Here is a 20,394-nt window from a genome sequence, read left to right as displayed (position 1 = left end):
GTTGAGACCGTCTGATATTATTTTTGGGCCCCTCTTACTTATGCATACCCCTGGCGCCTAGTTACTGAGTTCTCTTGTTGTTTGTCAACTTCATGGGTTGAATATGAGCCGTTGGCTCAGAAGATGCCGAAGACTTTTCACAGCCCGCTAACTATGCATGGCCCTTGCTGTTAACTATTGATAGTAGCAGGCTGCTATTACCAATAAGAAGTGGAATTTTTTGATATCGTTTGCGTAATAAGAAACGTCATGCGATCTCCCTGGCGGCTAGATGCTTCCTTGGGTTCTTCCCATTTTCGCAATGCGGTGGGCTAGTAGTGGCTAGGTTTTCACATGTACCAATTTCTGCCACCCGCTGTAGTATAAAAGACCACGTCTCATTCCTCTCTGGCCTTCAACTTTCCTTCACTCTACAAACCATTGAACAACTATCTTCCTACCCATTCCGGTTTTAGATTTCAGCAGTATCCATCTTGGAACCCTATCGCTATTGAGACTCGACCATGCATAAGACCTCTACACCACTGCCATCAAGCCAGCATGGATCTGGGCTAAAACTGCTGAACGCAAAGGATGTATCTCTTCAGCCTCTGACGGGGTTCGAGAGCAAAGGTGAACGCCACGTCAAGAGCAGCTCGTTGCACAACATCTGGTTCACTGGTGAAATTAAACAATGGAACAGCTTTGAGGACGAGGTTCTGGGTCATTTTTCGAGCGTTCGTTGGGACCGACATCAGGAGATTATTGCCTACGGCCCTCCTGACGCCGGAGTTAGTGAGTTTCATATAGACGCAAGGGATCACTACGTCTGTGGTGAGGAGCTTTCCATCAGCGGACGATTCGTCCAGCACGCTCTCCAGCCTATGTCCGCTGTCAGCAAGATCCTAGGACTTGAAATGGTGTTTGGAGACTGGAAAGCCACCTCGAGAAACAGGGTCGATTTCGTTCCAGCAGCAGAGGTTGATTACCCCACAGAAAAACCGGAGATACTCGCAAATAAAGGCAAAGGCAGAGCGGACGCGCCAAACCTGAGTGACGATGTCTTAGGTGTTCGAACCAGAAAATCCTTAGTCCCTGACTATGCCTTGATGGTAGAGGCAAATGGTACACCACGAGCCGTCGGGGAGGCAAAAACACCATGGAACCACAATTTCATGGCTGTGTGGGAAGAGATCATAGATGATCCAGCGGAACCCAAATTTTTGGCGAGCCAAACCCTAGGTAGGCTATCACTCATATTTATTGTCTTCTTCCGCTTTTAATACCGTTACTGATGGCAGAGCAATAGGCCAAATCGGAAACTACATGATTGAACTTGAACTCAAGTTTGGGTTTTTAACCAACTACCAACATACCTTCTTCCTTAAGAGAGAAGTGAATAAAGACGAGAAAGAAACAATTTACTGCTCTAACCCCATTCTATACAAACATTCACCTATGGCGGGATCCAAAATCTCCGTTCGTCAGGGCCTGCTCTTCCTTGTGGGATCTTCTCATGGAGAGAACGCGTGGTACGCAAAAAAGTTGTCGGAGACAAACATTCTTAAGAGGGAAAAGGGCGAGTCAATGAAGAATGTGAGAGATAAGTTTGCTGCTGTCACGAAGGGTAAAATGGTAACTCAGACTTCCGCGCGTTCTGGCGCCGGCGAAGACCTTGCTAGTGATTTCGCAAGAGGATTGAGCCTTGGAGAAGAACCCCGGCGTCGGGCTCATTTTATGGACGACCCAGAGGCTGGGAGGAAAAAGCCAGGATTTTCTGGCTCTAAAAGAAAGTGACCACCTGGACCAGAAGATCAATTCATTCAGTCAATGGATAAACCTTAGGCGTATGGCTCTTTTCTATGTAGTTAGTTAGCTGGTTATCTCATTTTCCTTAACTAGCTGATGCTGAAATATTAACTACTCCGATTTTCCACACCCTTCGTCCTAACCCGTAACTAGGTATCATATCACAATGAATACGAGATTGTTGCCCTTCCCTGTTCCAGGCTAATTCGCTGTGTAATGGATGAAGGGCGTTAGTTGAGGGTGAGGCTAGTTATCTGATTGGTTGAAGTAACTAACTCGTTCGTTAACAAAATAGTTAGGTAAACTTAGTTACGCGCCGGCATGTTACTAAGCCACGACGTTGGACACGCTTTGGTTAACTATAAATATCTGCTGAAGGTCCTCCTCTCCCTTTCTCAAGACAGCTCAATAACTATCGAGGCAAGGAGAGTAATCAAGTTTTTCTCCTCTTCGCGTTTGCTGTCGTTGGATACCATGAATGTTAACGAGCTGGAAGGGGATCTACGCGAGCTGTATTGCAATAGATCATCCTTTGAGGTGCCGAACTATACTCATATCTCTACCAGTACTGCTGAATGGAAACTTGGTCCTATTTTCTCTGAGCGCGAGGTCTGGGACTTGAATGATCCGGTATATGATGCCTACATTACAGAGGCAGCTGGTGTTTGCGTTACGACTCAGGTAAAAGGTCCTACTCCGGGGGTACAGGGTATAGCGAAGATACGAATACAGTAGGCATCAGCCCCCAATCTGCCCGTAACCTTCTATAACGTGATGATTCTTACGAAGCTCACTTAGAATTCCCAATGACTATAATGTTCCTACACCCACCAAGCCCCAAGATTGTAGCTTTCAAGCAGGTATGGAGGTCTTTAATCTAAAAGAGCTGACGGAAGCTGGAAGTACTTGCACTCCAAAGCTTCTAGATCATGGGTTTTATGAGCAGACGCGGAAAAATGACCCTCTTCCTGGTGGATTTATGGTATTCATTGTCATGGAGAGGTTGCCCGGGCGAAACCTTCAAAACTTTAACGAGTTGCCTATGTTTGAAAGAGACCAAGTTAGACTGGCTTTTGCCAAAACAATACGGTAGGTAACCCCAACCCGTTGCCTTTTTTCTTTGAAAATTCTAATTGTGCCCTTTTCTCTCATAAGGGAATTTTATTCCAGAAGATACATTCACTATGACCCCCATCGTCGCAATCTGATGTGGGACCGCGAGAGTAAAAAATGGTACGTATAACGAGCCTACCATTCCTGAGTCGTATTGGGCACCCTATTAATAACACTTTCCTTTGCACAGTTACATAATCGATCTTGAAGATGCACGCCATCTTGACGATGACTGCCCCCCAAAAATATTTACGCCCGAGAGAGATTTCCTTGTGTGGGGTATTGCGGGCCCCGAAATCAATACGAGCCTGTATGGTCTTGACCCAATGGTCCCGCATGATCGCAAGTTCATCAAGAATCCTAGTGACGAGGAACTTGAGAAAATGGCACAAGACGCTGCAGGAAAGCCGTTGTATTTTGCGGAAACTACCTAAAGCAGATGTCCGCCGTTGTAAATGCCTCGATCGGTGTAGATGGATCTTCATGATTGGATACATGGTGTTTGGTTATAGCATTATTCTTTGAGGTGGAAAGGAGGAAAGCAATGTTGGCAGTGAATGTCTGATCAAAATCTAGTCCAACCCTTATAATAGATCTACCGTCTTCATATCCCTTCGCTCTTCTTTCGTTTTTCTCACCACGCAAATCCCAGCTATAATTTCATTCCAGATACTTGCCATCTTAACTCCAGTGTCATGACTGGTAAACATATACTGGTATCCTGGGAAATATTCTGTGATGTCTTTTGTATCGCTAAAATTAAGTGCAGCCTCGGGAATATGCCAAGCTTTTCCGCTCCGCCACGCTCCGCATTTAACATAACTTAGGTAACTAACTAGTTTAACTAATTGGCTAATCAGCCGACACGCAGGATCTACGGGCTACATTAGTTGATGGCAGCACATGGGGTAACCAGCTAAAGCTTTGTCGGCTGTAATTTCATCGGTGAGGTCTCCTGGCTAGTTACATATCAGTTACTGCTTCTCCTCCTCCGCTTCCTTTGCCATCTTCTCCTCCGCTGCCTTGAGGAACGGCTCGGCTATGGCGTTGACTTCTGTTAATATCCGTTCAAGAGAAGGCCGGGCCCCTATCCTTTTCACCCAGGCCATCACATTCGGGAATTCCGTCTCTGGGTTAAGTTTTCCCTTCCACACAATCCTTGGGAGGAATATCTGCCATGGGAAGAGCACTAGATCCGTGTAGGTGCATTTGTCACCCATGATATAATTCCTCGGCCCCTTTCCATCACCTCCATCTTCGCTACCAGCAAGCCATTTCTCCAGGACGCCAACTACGCGGTTGATTTCGTTGTAGTATCGATCGATGGCACTGGGAACCTTCTCTGGGTGGTAATTGATGAACCAGAAGTATTGGCCATAGTATGGTCCCTGGCCAGACATCTGGAAGTGAAGCCATTGGTTTGCACTGTAGTATTCGTTGGTATCGTGTGGAAAGCTGATTTTGTGGTCTTTATCGTACTTGTCGACGAGGTAGCTGACGATTGCCCCAGATTCCCAGATATTCAGGTCGGTGTTTGGGTCGTAAAGGGCTGGGGTACGGCCGTTTGGATTGATATTGGTAAATGGTGGCTTTTTTCTTTCTGCCATGGGGACATCCTCAGTCTCATAGGGCAGGCCAAGCTCTTCGAGAACAAGAGCAACTTTGAGGGGGTTGGCAGGAAAAATTCCCCCATATAGTTTCAATGGCTTGAGGGTAGACATGATTGCGGGTTAGGATTTGGTTTTGCTGATTTCGCAGGATAAGACTCCCGTTCTGTTGCTGGGACTGATGCCACTTTATATAACCCCATCCTTAGGCCTGGCTCCTCTTCCATCTCCGCAACTAGCAGCCTGGAGGATTGTTCTTCTGAAGCCTGCGGAAGGATAGCCACTGGAAGATGCCCCTATTCACAGGTTTCGTCCGTTAAGAGAGGTATTGCGGCGGACTATGAGGGCCTGCTGAAGTCGTCCGCCGTGGGTATGCGGACGTCCGGCTTTTCGTCCGTGGCTTCGATCCAGGATTTATCAGCAAGTCCACGTATTCATTCTCTTTCGACACAGAGATGACGAGATCGGGACCGACTGACCGTTATTGTTAATAATGAAATGCCTTGATCTGTAATATAGCTGCTCCTGACGCATAAAAGCGGCCAGTGTTTGCATCTCACATAGTCATTGGCTTAACTAACTCGGTAAAAACGATGGAGTAAATAACACTGTAATAGCGAATATTTCAAGGAAATTCCTTTGGCCAGTCACCTAGTTATATGTTCAGTGGCATGGCAACTGTTCTGAGCAAAGGGGTGTTATTTTGACAAGAGCTATTTGCAGAGGTGGGAGGGGTGGTGGAGGGATACTTTAGCTGTCAGCGGAGCCAGAGGATAACCAGGTAGAGGTCTTTTTAACTAGTCGTCACCACGTATAGACACTGGGGCATTCTAATTCTGCCATTCTAGAGGAATATTTATGCGTGGTGCAGTTAATGAGGTCTCATGCATGTGGTTAAGCAAGCTGAAGTCACACTTTGCTTCTTCCCCCTTAGCCGCATGGACTGTACGCGCTCGCAAGAATAGGATAGCTGCATACGATAACTAATAACTAAAAATAGCGACTGAAGGCATAAAAAAGAGGACTAAGTAGTTAACTAGGTGAGTGGAGACTGGAAAGTCGGCTTGGAGGCGCTTTTGGCCCCATTATTGGATATATACATCTATAGATGGCCTGTAGATGGAAGATGCAAGTCAAACGTATTGTTATTCTCCTGCATGAACTCCCGTTTCACCACATCAACACCTTTTTCCCTCGCTACCGTTCTTGACTGTTTTTACAGTCGATAAATTGAGTAAAGACCAATTAGTGATTACATTGCTGCCACTTCTCCCCCAATCCATTCCCAGGGCCATGTTGTGGCCTTAGGGATACAACAATAGATAAAAATAGGCCAATAGAGTGATACATGTAGAAAGGCAAGAAATATGGAAGCTCATGGATAGATACCCCGTATAATGTAACCGCCAACCTGCTCTGTCATACTGCGAAGAAGGATTATAGGCGCCATGCCTAACCACTGCAGCACCAACAAACAAGCCCGATGACCAATAGCCAAGTACGAATCTGTGGATAATCATACAGGAAGGGCTCAAATGACGGGATCAACCTGAAGCGTTGATGTTATTTAGATGAACGTGAGAAAGTAGAAATGAATAATTGAACAAATATATATAGAAATGAACGAGTATGAGTATGTGGTCAGGTGTTCTATGCCCTTGCCTGGGGCATCTATTTACTGCCAGTATCTGTGCAACTTTTGTGGCTGTTATGACGCAGTAGCAGTCTCCAGATATAATAAAATGGGTATATATGTAAGGGGTAAAGGAAGGCTAAGGAGTGCTTTGCGAGAGAACGACTGGAAGCATGTCGTATAATCTGTTCCCTTGGCTTACCAAGAAAGAAAAGTTATCATTAGAACATTAAGTCATTTCACGCGTAGCATCGTTATATTGGACCCAGTCACCAACGAACTAAGATATCAGGGAGGAAAAGAAGAAAGAACTGAGGCTATGGAAAGGTCCCGGTAGGTGCAGCCAGAGCGGGATGGCTCTACTGCTTCATCCAAGGGAATCGAGTGCCCGTCCAGCGAATCACTCCATAGGCTGGCCCATCCTCGTTGAAATGGCAATTGGATCCGCCATAGTTATGGCCCTTCGCTCTTCCTTCAGAGTCGCTGCCGGTCTCACCTCCAGCCGCAGCGGAAGCAGCAGCAGCGCTCCTTTTTCTCCGCTGTTCGCGTAGTGTGGGGCAGTTCTTTTCCTTGATAAAGCGGTAATACTTGCACTGTATTCCCTGGAAGCCAGTTCTTTGACGGTTTGGAAACTGAGCGTTGAAGCATTCACGGACCTGCTTCCATTCCTGGCCTAAATCAACTCGATGGTACCATATAAAGTACATCTCTTCCTCGTCGTACTTCGGTCGAGGTGGTCGACGGCGCTCTGGAACCGGTGCAGATGACGCTCCGCTAGAGACAGATGGGAAACGTTCTCTTCGATAAGGCGTTGGTGAGGAAGTGGGTGATACTGGTGCCTTGCCCGTGGCGTTGGCATTACCACTCATTGTGCTATGGTGGTGATGGTGGTGGTGAGTAAAATTATAGCTGTCGGAGGCTGCAGATGTAGGTTCCGGCCGTCCATCATAGGAGCCATAACCTGTGTTGAGGTATTGGAGAGGGCGAAAATGCGTCTGATTGTAGCCTTGAAAGGAGGTATTTACGGGTGTTGAGCAGGCACTGCTAATGGTTGTTGATGATCCACTAGAGTACCTCTCACGGCGATCTGGATAGTCGACATATGGTGGTTGTGGCTTGCGTGTAGGATACAAGCAGTGTGAGTCGCATGTTGACACACTCTCTGGGTTAAGCAGAGTGTCAATAGCGATCCTCTTTGATGACTCGGTTGGTGACTTTGGAGACGGTAAACCGTATCTCGTCGATTCCATCTTGAAAAAGAGGTGCCAGTGTTCGCTCTTCCTCTGTTAGGGCAAAGTTTGGAGCGGACACAGGAGATTTTTTTGGCACTTATGTAGTATCGAGAGGGGGGAGGGGATGAAAGTGGGATAGGCGAGTGTTGAGGGGGGAATATAACGGATTTGAAGGGAGAACAGAGGCAATGAAGATCGGGAGGGAGGAGTCCCGTCAGGGGAATTTATGCAAATTTGCAAGGGCCAATATTGGACACAGGCCTTAACAGGGTATGCCTAATCAATTTTGCTATGGGCGCCCGAGGGGCCGGTTGCGCAGCCGAAACGTGGGTTTCCGGGACTTTTTGCGAAATACAACCCTCCAAAAGGGGGAGCGCTCTCCCTTTCTTGTTGGTTGGTAGAAACGGCGACCACAGCCACGTTGATGAGCCACACCCGTGGTTGTTCGAATGCAAGGCGTAGAGCGGGTGGTAGAAAAAGAATCTGAAGAGAGGAAGCGTCGGTTGCTCAAAGAAGATCTTCTGACGGTTGAGAGAAGTGGGAAAGATGTCCCTCAAACGTGGAGCGGCGTATCTTTGTGTATTTCCCACTCCACCGATAATTCGTGATGTAACAGCAACAGCTGAACCAAGGGGATGGGAGGATTGGTGGAAGAAGAGGAGGAAGACGTTGTAAGACTGCCTCCACTTTTTCCCTTTTCCTCTCTGCTCAGTTTTCACTTTTATCTTCAGGGTCTCCTGGTTCGTTCAAAGGGTGTGTTCTTTGTTGTAGATGGATTCCGAGGTGGCCTCCCGATATATAACCTTTTTCTTTCTCGCTCTCTTTTTGTGCAGAGGTGGCCCTGTGTCCTTATGTATGCAGTCTCTGATCCCGCCAGTTTGGTTGTGTAGTCACTTGCACCTCAAGCGCAGCTTATGGAAAGTATATCTCGATGTTTGAAGTATAACAGTGGTAGAAAGAGAGTTTTCTGGGGGGGTATAATGAAGTTGAGCGAGGGTCAGGAGAGAAGGGCCATATACTTATATGTGTAGAGTCGATCCCTGGGCCAAGGGTACCGAAACGGGATGTCCGTAATAATAACTTCTTAACTAGCGACAGACTGAAAAAAGTGGGACAAGACCTGCTCCGGTATTGTTTCTTTGCATTTGTTACTCTTCTGCTTCTGCTGCCTCCTGGCCTTCTGCTTGGGGTTTGGACTGGGTTGCGAGCAGGCGGTACCAGTCTCCTGGGAATATCAAGGTAACCATGGGACAGGGGGAGCAGCGATGCCTGGCGCCTAGGGGGCAAATGCTGGAGTGAAAAAAAAAAAAAAGAGATGAATTAGAGAGAATAATACAAAGACAGCGCAAAGGTTTTTTTTTTTAAAAAAAAAAAGAAAAAGAAAAGAAAAGAAAAGAAGGAGGGCAAGGAAAAAAGGACGCAGCAAGAAACGTGGAGAGAGTGAACTCCTAAGACGGTGAGCTGATGCAGGAAATACGTAAACGGCACAGTAATAAGAATACTTGCCAACGAGTTGTCGACAAGAACCAACCTCCAGCGTATAAGTACTACACAACTCAGCCGTCCAGTGTAGAAACTCGCCAGTTGGATTCTAGGCCGGAGACCAGGGGTGCAGACGAAGGTACAAGAGGAGGATAAGGTGGGTAATAATGGAGACAGCGGGACGACTACTGGGTGGACAAGGGAACCGAGTCAGCGAACCGAGCAAGAGGGATGCAAAAAAAGGGGGAAAAAAAAAAATCACGCTTGAGAAGACAAGCAGAATATCATGGCAGTCGAAGTCACCAGCAACTGCGGAGAGCCTAGAGATCCAGAAGCAGCAGCCTTGTCAGTACTCCGTATATATATGATGGGTTGGACCATGCATGCATGCATGCATAGACGCAGTTGAGTATTATTATTACAGGATCGTGGCATATATCTGTGCATCCACAGAACAACCAAGGTCCCGGTCATGAAGCTCGTTACTAGGCAGAGAGTAAGCAAGGTGGAGGAGCAAACTGAAAGTGTTCATAGAAGGGGGCCCTCCCAAGAAGAGAGAGGGTTTGTACCGTCTATAAAGAACCGAAATACATCCAGAACCATCTCCGTATATCCGAAGGAGTACTCCGTAGTCGATGGCCAGAAGAAGGGCCCAGCGCGAGGATATTGAAGAATATCACACGCTTGGTAACCGCTTTTTCTTTTCATTTCCTCTCTGTCTTGCATGTCGAGCGCGGCCAACCACCCCTCCTCGTCTCCCCCCCCTTTCGCAGGCTGCAAAAAATGCAAACGTGAGAAACATGATGAACCTGCGAGTCTCTGCTACTCAACCCTTGACAGCGATCCACCGGCAACCTTTTTTGCTCTCGATCAACGATTGTGGTTGGTTGAAAGCCGCGGCGCAGGTTCGTCCATCGATCAAATGAAAAATAATAGTGAAAGGAAAAAAATAAAATAAAAATTCGCGATGATGTTTTTTTTTTTTTTTTCTTCTTTTTTGACTTTTGATATTCGGGTGTTATTTTCGATACACGCGGTAACTTTCACGTACTGTAATATACCGCAGACTTACGAAACTCGATACGTAAATTTCAAACGCCGAGCTTTGTCGTGACTGGAAATGCAGCAGCGCAACTTCGAGTCTTCGACCGTCCGTTGACGAAGCGGACCTTGCGTGAACGAAGTACTTCATGGCCGGGATATCTTGAAGCTCTATGGAAGCCCGTGTTGATCTGCTTCTCCTGGCCGCTGGAGGCTAACGTCAGGCTGGGCAGCGGCGACCCGAAAATTAACAGGCTGCCGAGCATAACAGAGCTGGATATACTATTATACATGCCCTATACGGAGTACACCTGCTTCTTCTTCTTGACGGATCATCGACCTAGCCAGGGATATCTCGCATTTACGGACAAATCAGAACGCCTAGAAAGGCGCAACTGTTGGATTCTTTGCCATTCGGGTTATTTTATTTTCTTTGCCTGCAATGTGAGCAGAACAAAAGAAACGAAACACAAAACGATCTCGGAGACCTCCAAGCGAGACCTCCTTCCAGAGTAGAGTAGCCTATTGAGATAGGCGACCTTTTGCTCTGATGAAAGAATTTCAGTCATCCGACTATTTTCTCCAGGTTAGCTCCCTCCTTAGAGGCGGTTCTGGACGGCGTACTGCCATGGCCACAGGTCTCTTGCGCCTCTATGCAGGTTCCGGTGTTGTTGACTGCGGAGAACGATGTTATTCGATGGCATTGTGAATTGGCCCTGGCAAGCAAGTGACGGTACATCATCTCTTGTCCCTCCATCCATCCATCCATCCATTTCAAAGTATTTGGCCTCTCATCTACCCCCCATGCCAGATGAAACGAAGGTTGACATGGGGTGCTTACTGGTCTCCCATTGCTGCGGGTTGTCTAACCGAGTCGTACTGCCGTTTCTCTCCCCACCTTCTACTATTTTGGCAGGCTGTTTGTGGTTGTACTTGGGCGTGACTTGTGCAACGCGAGCAGGTTGGCCCATCCCGGCATGATATCGAGGGTGTGCATGAATGGCTGCTGATATAACGGGACGTCCCGTTCACAGGTGGTGGCTGACCAGGCTAGTTGCAGAACTACCTGGTTAGTACCTGGAGCAAGGCAGGAGTGCGTGAGTGCGTTTATGATTTCTGAGGACGTCATCTATGATGATAATCAGCCGTGACTGCTGGTTGGGGGCCAAAACTGCAGAGTCTACAGTCGGAGAACTCCGTATACAGAGAGGCAAGTGTCTCCATAATTCCTGCTCTTTGGCTCTTTATACTTACGCAATACACATAAATAGGGCGATTTTCCGCCTTGTGCCTTATTACCAGGAATGGTTGAGCCGATTCTTCATCACCCTATGCCATATCGAAACAATGACTCCGTTTTAAATCGCTCACGCCCGCCTTTATTCTTTTCATTCATGTACGTATAACGCGCGTTGGATTACGTTGATAGACCCTCCTATCACCAGCATCACGAGAGTTAGATGGGGTATATCTACAACAATACCCGAAATCTAACGTCAACCTGGACCTGTTTGGTTACGATATTGAGTGGTTCATACGCGCTCAGGCTTTCGTAATAATAAATAGATATCCAGCGACTCCATAACTTTAACTATTTCAATAGTAATAGTGAACTGGTCGGTCCTTGCGTATTATTATTCAAGTTAGGTTGACAGCTCGGTATCTACGGGGTTTACTTGAAGAGTCTTTTTTACCCCTTTCCTTTCTTTGCTTCTTTCATATTTCCCCCTCCTTTCTCTTCGGCGTCATCAGCTCTCATGAAATCTGTGGAGTAAGTATCCAGATCTTGATCTGTGGGGCTGGTATGCACGGAACATGGGAGATTTCAGCAAATAGAAGACCAGCGGTGTCCTTCAGACACACTGTGTACATGACGAAGGCCAAATACTCCAGATAATTACGAAAAAAAGTACGAGACTTCATGGGCAGAAATGAAAAAAAAAAAAAAAAAAAAAAAAAAAAAAACCTTCATGCAAGATATGTCCTTTTGGGAAGAAGGGAGGGGCGTATGATTATGAAGCAATATAGGATTCCTTGGAGAGAGGGATCCGAGCGAGGGGGAGAATATGGTATGGCATCTGGCATCTGACATCTCATGCCTGTTCTGCCAGAAGTGCGGGTGCATGTGCTGAAGCAGCTGGAAGCTAACCTTGAATAATAGCACGTCGATCATATGTTTTTTGGTCGATGGGGATATAAATTAACTATCAATGTCCAAACGCGAGACATCGGGAGACAAGGAGGTGGACTTCTTTCGAACGGAAGAGAAGAGGGCAAAGGTCAGTCAGTCAGCAAAACAAGCCCGAAGAGACCCGATCAACGGCGTATGACCCTTCATATGTCTTGACCCTGCTTCTCCTTGAAGTGCCGAGGAGGGCCGTCAGGCCACGCAGGAGACGGTAGAATGGGGATGGGAATAATGGGAGAAAGTAACCGTGAAAATGTCTCGCCGATACATATACTCAAACCAGAGCGCCGGTGTTAGGGTTGTATTCGCTGTCTTTGAGAGGGGAAGCCTAAGTAGAGGGCTGGGTTGGGTTGATGTTGATATCTGGTTTACATCATAGTAATATCCATACAGCCACAAGCTACATTACCTCGTTAAATCGAGCTTCCTTGCGAGGTCTTTCGAAGTATAAAGAAAGCGGAAAAAAAGGAAACAAAAAGGTCGGAAAGGTCGGATGTTAGGGAAAAAGGGGGTGGTGAGAAGACAGAGCTGCCCCCCTGAAGAACCCAAGAGATTCTATCCGATGAAAAGTAAAAGCAGAAAAAGAAAAAAGTGGCAGTTTATTAGGAAAAACTAGTACTCCGTATGTATGCAGCGACTTTAAACGAATATTTGGTACCTGAGGCAAAGCCTGAGAAAGAGGCGTCGACGGGTAGGACATGTATGGTAGTATCATATGTGATCTTGTAGTGACGTGTTTTTGATTAACCGAATAATCTATTATTATATTAGGGGGATTATTATTATTATTGCTTTGACTTTCCTCAACAAAGAAACTAACTAACAATCTGCTATATTCAGCAACCGGATAAATGCAGAAGCAAAAGAGGATTTAGTCAAATACGGACGCTCCCTTTGGATGATCCAAACCAGTAAAAAATTGCTGAGAAATGTGCGAAGTAACTAGTTGAGGATGTGGAGAGGGTAACAGAGAAGAGAAACTTACGAAAGAGGGTCTCCTATGGAGTAAACGATCTGATGAACCGAGCTTCTGAAAAAGCCCACACCACCCGTCTGTCCAACACAGGGCCAGGGGGAAGAAAAGAGAGGGGCCGGGAGAGGGAATATAAGGCCCGGAGTATACTTACAGAAAGTACTTAAAAATAAGCCAGTCTTGCCTTTCTGACATAAGTATTATTGTTGCAATGTTAGCTGGGTGGGGGGAAGAAAGGCAAGAAAATCGCGAGCAGGGGGAGCAGCGGTCGTTCAAATGGAGAGGTGGGTACTGGGGACCACCCTAACCCCGAACCCCGAACGGGGAATTGGATTGCAAAGGGCGAAACAATTCAAGCTGGTCCTTAGCACTGCTGTTAATGATGTCTCGATGCGATGAACCTTCTCCGTCAAAACGGAAAGAACATGCCAAATGGAGAATGTTGTCTTCGGCATACATATACCTAAATAGGTAGTATATATACACGACTACTCCGTATGGTTCTGCATCTTCCGAAGATGTGATGAAGAAGTGGATTCCGAGATAATCTGCGAACTGAAGAACTTCTCTCTCGTATCGACGCAGGAGATGAAGAATCTTATCCGCCCTGACGAAATGAAGAAGCGAGCGAGGAGAAAGAAAAAGGAAAGAAAAGAGAGAGGGCAGAAAAGAGAGGAGAAGCAGGCGAAGGAGTAGGCGAGAAATCTCGGGGAGAGGAGGCAGGCGAAAAAACCAACATTGAATGAAGTCAGAAAAAGGCCCCTGATTGGACGTATGGCCCCTGATGGAGCTTGACCAGCCTGAACCGTTGCCCTGGGACCTGCCAGCCAGTCAGAGAGGATGCAAATATGCAAGAGAAAGGAGACTACTGCAAGACGCTTAACTGGAGCAGAGGGTGCGTGTGCATGAGAGGCCTCATCCCTGGCGCTCGCGGTGTTGGTACTCTTTATGTACGGATGTGTATCGTGGAAAATACGCAGGGTCAACCGCGCGATTAGCCCTGAAGAAATGGCGCATCCTCCCACTTCATTTTCTTTTTCTTGCTTTCCTTGCTTTCTTTTTCCTGTCTCTCGTATAGAGGTGGCCTCGTACGATGATGTACTTGTAAAAATATTCCGTGAAGAAATTCCTCCTGCCCGCCGATGGCTGTTTGGGTACCAGGTGCATCGTACGAGTTGCTGGCAAGGAATGTGCAGACAACCCTCGTCCTTGGTTCCAATCTTTGCGAATATTTCTCCCTCCCCAGGATCGGTGTTCCATGCCGCCCGCCAGCGAGTTTCCTGTCATCGTCAGCCTGTTGCTGGCAAGCAGAGATGGAGTGCTGTCAGTTAACTAGTTAACGACGAAGTTGCCTCGAGGAGAAGCAAAAGAGCCTCAGTCCTCGCTTGGGCAGATATGGTACTGATTACTAATATGCATCATACAGGTACAGTACAGGCACGGCGGTCGTACGATACGGCCGTAATACCGTTACGAGGCGTCTCACTCTATTATCCGCATTCATCCTAGCCTCAAAGGGGGAAAAGCAAAGAAAAGGAAAAAACAACGTCAAAGGTCAACTTCAACCTCAACGTCCATCCTGCTGGGTCAGCCCAGTATCATGAATTGTACGTAAGTTTATGCTAACTCGGCGTCCAGCGAGCCACGATTTACCGATGTGAGGTTCCCGATCGTTGTCATAAGTCTGACATAAAATATAAAGACTAGCCATCATGGACAGGGGACTGTGTTGTCTTGTCACACCAGCGGGTTCGTTGCCCAGCTGTGACTTCGCAGCATCGAGCATCCCGGTCCTGGATCCCCAATCCCGCTGAAGGAGGGAAAGCAAACATTTAAGCTTGATCTACCATTGGCCATGGCCATGAAGCATCTCCCTTGTCCAAGCCCGCCAGCAACGTCTTCGCAAAAAACAACAAACATCATATCTCGCAGTGCATGAAGGTCATGTGACATCGATCCTAAAGCACTTGGAGCGGACTGATTGGTCTGATGCAGTGCCTTTTGGGCATCAATCATTAATCTCGGCGGCTGTTCGCCTATCGTCGCTGCCGCTACTGGACTTTCTTTTCGCGTTTTGGATACCTCTATTAACCCAGGGTTCGAGGCAGGCATGGACGTTGCATCCATTTATGCAGCTACCAATTGAGCCAAGATGTGGAAAACTGGAGAAATCTACGGTCCTTCCGAGGAGTTCTGCCTCATTTACGTACGGGATTTGTATCAGAGTGATTTCTTCCTTCGTTTTCTTTTTGCTTTCTTCTTTCTTTCTTTCTTTCTTTCTTTTTCTTTTTTTGCCTTTTCATGTCTCTTCAGAAAGACGTGAATTGACCACAGGGCGGAGTGATTGTGGATATATGCCTCCACATCGCTCGTCCAATTGTGGGTCCATCGGCGGATACCTTATCAGGCCCGTTCTTATTTATCCACGACCAGAAATTCAAAGTTGAGCGCTAATTGGGTTTTGACGGAACTCCTCGATATATTTCCTTCTTCGTACCCTCCACTGTCTGTGCTGACTACCAGATTGCTCTCCGTTGCAGAACCTCGGGAAACGTTCTGTCCTATCATTCATTACGCATGAATTTGCAGATGGGCCAGTCAGAAAAAGCCAACGCAAACAATGTCACCTAGACGCTCAAACAAATCAACAACCTTGTTCTTTCCTCCTTGGAAGTACTTTTATACCTGCACATGCTGCTGCGCCGCAAGAATTATGCCTTATCGAGCGGTTGATAAAGCGTATCGTTATTTCCTACATACGTCAAGGATGACTTAACTAGGCTTACATAATTACCCAACTGAGCATTTACACTTGCCTGGGAAACCAGACTATCCTTGATGCAAATATGTTTGAGATAAATCGATGTCGACTCTGTTCGCGAAGGGCGTGCGGAAGAGTAGAACGGAAGACCCTGGAAGTCGGCGCCATCGGCCGAACCGAAAGGGAAAAGAGAATATAAATGAAGCAAAGAGCAAAAGGTAGAGGGTTAGCCAGGTTCATCCAGGCAACAACCGCTCAAGGCCATAACAGGTCTACCTTGCCTTTAGTGAGGAGTTGTGGAAGGCCGTGCAATCAGTCAACCATACTTAATTCGCATTCTCTCCGTCTTTCTTTGCCACTGCTTATTGTTTTAATTCGAACGCCTCTTCTCTCCCCTTTCTGACGAGGTTTCCTCTCCTCTCTGAATCCCTGCAGACGGCCTGGCCGTGAAGGCCGCGTAACGGCTTGACTATTATTAACCTCCTCCATGCAATGGGATCCCTCCGATTCTTCACCTTGCCCTCTTGTGTTTTCTGAGAAAATATAGCACTGGAAATTACCGGGCCAGTTGGTGATCAAAGTCTGGATCAGCGGCTTGGGATGAAGGCCCAAGCCCGCTTGCCTTCCTCCCGCGCCTGTTATCCAATGCACAGACTGAGTGGTTGCATACAAAGTCACACCAGAAACCGCCCATTCCGTTCTAGAATGACGTTGGCTAATACATCATTACTGATTTTTAACAGCCTCAAAAGCCAAGCTGCATCACAAAAACAAGCCCCGTATAGCATGTTAGGCCATTCGTACGGGCTTCACGGCAGGTATTTCTTGGAAATACAACTGCCAAAGTTCAGGACACGGAAGGCTCTGCCTTTTTTTTTTTTTTATTCTTAATTTTCCGTGCATGAGCCTATGACATCGATTGAAAAGGGTGTGCCAGCTGATCAACCTACGTATGCGGGTCGACACAGTTGCCTGCAAGCTGTGAAGATTATTCGCCCTCAAGAGTTAGTAGTAGGTAGAGTAACTCTAGGGCCGTTCCAGCCAGCTTGAATGCTAGAGAGTTTCCTGCAATAGGTCCACATAACCGCTTAGGTTATATCAGTCTGCTACAAGTCATGGAAATCTATGCGTTTTCTCACATGCCTGCGGATGTCCCCTGTTATTCAACCCCTGCGCTGAACCAATGAAGGCCCCAAAACTGCACTGCACTGCAAAGGATTGCAATCGCTGATCTCAGGGAATTGTTCCGCGTGTTTTGATCCCTCGTTATGACCTTCTGGCTTGTGTCTTTCTCTCGCTTCACCTTGTCACCTGTGGGCTGATTCCCTGCTATGCACGCTGCATTCAACGTACTACGGTCAACAGTTTTTAAACACCATCGCTACGTTCTTGCATGCCTCGGTGACTCTTTTGAACTCTATTTCAGGGTTTAAACAGCTCGATGCTCGTGTCTGTCGACTGCTCTCCCCTGTGGTTGGATTTCATATTTTACCCAGTGCTCTCTGTCATTCTCCCTTGCCCCCTCTTCCCCTTTATAATCGAGGGTACTTACTGAATGTCCCGTTAGATTTATACTTGGATAGCCATCATGTTGGCCAAGGGAATGTCAAGCCTGGAGCTTCTCCCTCGATTTGAACTTCTCCAGATGCAACGCTTTTGTCCAGGGTATCAGGTATCGGATACGGTACTTCGGTGTGGAAACGGATGTCATTTAGATTTGGATTGGTTAACTATGTATCCCTACCCTGTATCCCTGCCAGCCAATGCAGATTACTACCTCAGGCGCATAAAATACTACCACATTTCCAGGGGAGGAGGCTCTTCTTGCCTTTCCGCGAGATTTCCTTGGTGCTCAGGAGAAAGGCCCCCCCCCCCCCCCATGGGGCTTATGCCCACTGCAAGACTACCCTACATGTCCCTTCAGTATCCTGTCTTCTGGCTGTTTCGTGAGGCCTGTGGGTCGGTGTCCTCCAACTAGAAGCCTGCCCAAATGGCTGAGGAAAAGCGTTGTTGCACCTCTAGGCCCCGCATTCTTCCTTTCGCCCCTTCAAGGCTCCCTTCTAGTTGGCTTGAAGAGCTCCATCTGATAGGCAGAGCCGGACAGACCTGGGGAGTGCATATTGCGGTATTGAAGTTGCGGCGTACCACTTACGACATGGGGGAAACAGATTGTTATCAGCAGATTGCCGGTAGCTCCGAGATAACTTGACCATCTATACCAGTCAACAACAGGATAACAGGAAGAAACCAGTCCGTGGCGCTTTTCCACATGCATATACTAACAGTTTACATGTTGCACCGCGTTTAACGAACTCAAGACCCGACACAGTTCAAGTGAAATATCATGCGAAAGAAGGAAAGAAAGCGGCCGGCTGGAAATAAGCCTCGTTTTATCTCTTTAAATTTACATTTACAATACATAACTACAGCCACGCTCCACGCGCCAGCCTTGCCTTGGGAAGCATTGTCCACAGGCATTTATACGCACACACTCCTACATGAATCCAAGCGCTTGCCATTATTGCGGCCCAATCCCCGGCGTCACCCATGCAAGCTAATCTCAGCCCCATGGCATTCTTCGCAGGACATGGGAGCGTGAAACATGCGGTGCCGCTTGGCTGCTCTGTCTCCCTCTCTCCGCGTCTCGATGCATCAGTTTCTCTTTATTTATTTTATTTTTTTTCTTTTTTTTTTCTTTCTTTTTTTTTTGCATGGGGTTGATTGACCATTGATTCTTCATGCCATTGTTTTAGACTTTTGCTACGCCGCTTAACAGCATCATGTCTATCGTCCACTGCCACCCCTTTTCTGGACAGAAGCTATGCCACGTATTGATATGGCGGATGTGGAGGGTGCAGTGCTACAGTGCCCTGATATAGATGCGGTGTCGATGTTCATAAGTCAGCATATACATCGGCACGGCCATGTCTCTACCCAGCTGCCCTGTTGGTACGCACCGAAAAAGGACCATGCATCACCATTTCAGCTGGTCGAATTGAATCAATCTCCAGAAGTTACCTGTATAAAGGTTAAGATACAGCTGCATAACTCCGCACGCACATTGCCACACAGACCCCCCTATCCATAGCCCAGACGCAGCGCGGAGTTTCCACAAATGAGAAAAAGCCAACATGCCGTCTCGTCACCTTGTTCGTTGGTATATTTACATCCCTTGCTCCGTTCCAGTTCCTCAGTTGCCGTTTCTGCTGCTCGATATCTTAACTGTCTCAGAGGACCCGTCATGCCGGCGGCGTCCGTGACAATGATGCATTGCCCGGCGCTAAATTAGGTAACTGCTTTGATACAGACGGAATATTTCTGTCTTCCCGACTGTTTGCTTTTTCATCTAGTTATGGCGCCTGGACGATTTGGCCAGTCAATCAACGTCCTTTTCGGGGCTGTTCCTCAATCCGTTTATGCGCAGCCTCTGCAACGAAACCTGTTGACCTTTCCTGACGGCTGACTTCAGAGCTTGGGGTTACATGACTGTGAACAGGTGAGTCAACCGCGCATATCCATATATTACACTTGCATGGGGGGAAAATGAGCGGTAGTTAGAAGGTAAAGGGGGAGACAAGCCGTATGTAGTTGAAACCGAGGAATACGGGACCTTCATCTCTTATAGGCAGTTGGTGAAGTAAATCATATTAACATATGCCTACAGAACGCTTTTAAAGGGCAAGTGTCGGTCTAGAAATAAACGCGGGAGGCAAGATAACACTTTGGCTCCTGGACTTGTTGGATTTTGACTGGTATGGGGCAGACCTCGGCCAGCGGTAGTATAGTTTTACATACATCTGACTCCTTCTGCCTGCATCTGGAGCCCTGCAATCAATCAATCAATCAGGTTCAGTCTACCAAAGGGCGTTCCCATGCAGGTTTGTCTCCTTTTCTTTTTCCTCCCTCTTCTCTTCCTCTCATATGCAATTTACCACACACACCACCCCCGGCATACTCGGCCTGGCGGACGCGGACTCAGCTCTGCAATCCCTGAAGCACCTAACCAGGGCACCAGCGAACGCCGACTACGAAGCCAATGATCAAAGAGATTGCACTTGAAAAGACCAGATACCAGCCTATAATGAAATTGGAATCGCAAGGCCAGGGATGGGACAATATATACCAATATAACAATGCACAGTCCGATTGCTGTGCCTTCATATGTCGAATTATGAACGGGGAGGATACTACTGGGAGAGGGACCCCTTTCCCCCTTACCTACAGCTGCACCAATTAAAGCATTATGTGAGTGGGTTATATGTGATGGTTGAGACGAGCAGAGAATTGCTTGCCATCCGGAAGAATGAGGGAAATACTTTCGATGTCAATTGACCAGATGTTACTACGCCTTGAAGTTTGACTAGCTACATATTTGAGCCCGGAGGCCATGATCTGACATTCTGATAGCAAAAACCAAAGGAAAAAAAAGAAAAGGATCCCAGAAAGACGGCCCCTGTCCCTGTGCGTAGTCATTTGTAGACACTGAGTCCTGGTAGAAAAAGTTTCATTGAAGCAGATCCTGGCAAAAGCAAAAGAGCACGAAAGTGCGGATGATGAGGCAGATGAGGGATGCATG

At 47.2% G+C, this 20,394-nt stretch overlaps 4 protein-coding genes across 4 annotated transcripts; 2 read left to right on the top strand and 2 right to left on the bottom strand.

Moving 5' to 3' along the window:
- Positions 1-503: 503 nt before the first annotated feature.
- ARB_03863 (uncharacterized protein) lies at positions 504-1,776 on the top strand (the record flags this gene model as incomplete). The annotated part of the gene is made up of 2 exons (XM_003009891.1): positions 504-1,221; positions 1,289-1,776. 2 exons carry the CDS (start codon positions 504-506, stop codon positions 1,774-1,776), a joined length of 1,206 nt encoding a protein of 401 aa, XP_003009937.1.
- Positions 1,777-2,109: 333 nt separating this feature from the next.
- Positions 2,110-3,335, top strand: ARB_03862 (uncharacterized protein; the record flags this gene model as incomplete). The annotated part of the gene is made up of 4 exons (XM_003009890.1): positions 2,110-2,449; positions 2,646-2,877; positions 2,959-3,021; positions 3,092-3,335. 4 exons carry the CDS (start codon positions 2,110-2,112, stop codon positions 3,333-3,335), a joined length of 879 nt encoding a protein of 292 aa, XP_003009936.1.
- Positions 3,336-3,875: 540 nt separating this feature from the next.
- On the bottom strand, positions 3,876-4,622 carry ARB_03861 (glutathione S-transferase Ure2-like, putative; the record flags this gene model as incomplete). The annotated part of the gene is made up of 1 exon (XM_003009889.1): positions 3,876-4,622. The coding sequence occupies one exon, from the start codon at positions 4,620-4,622 to the stop codon at positions 3,876-3,878; it is 747 nt and encodes a 248-aa protein (XP_003009935.1).
- Positions 4,623-6,500: 1,878 nt separating this feature from the next.
- On the bottom strand, positions 6,501-7,391 carry ARB_03860 (uncharacterized protein; the record flags this gene model as incomplete). The annotated part of the gene is made up of 1 exon (XM_003009888.1): positions 6,501-7,391. The coding sequence occupies one exon, from the start codon at positions 7,389-7,391 to the stop codon at positions 6,501-6,503; it is 891 nt and encodes a 296-aa protein (XP_003009934.1).
- Between the last annotated feature and the right edge of the window lie 13,003 nt (positions 7,392-20,394).

The sequence above is a fragment of the Trichophyton benhamiae genome (genome assembly GCF_000151125.1).
Source record: "Trichophyton benhamiae CBS 112371 chromosome Unknown contig00346.0, whole genome shotgun sequence".
Classification (NCBI taxonomy): Eukaryota; Fungi; Ascomycota; class Eurotiomycetes; order Onygenales; family Arthrodermataceae; genus Trichophyton; species Trichophyton benhamiae.
Note: the sequence above shows the minus strand (reverse complement) of the source record. Positions and strands in the feature narration are given on the sequence as shown.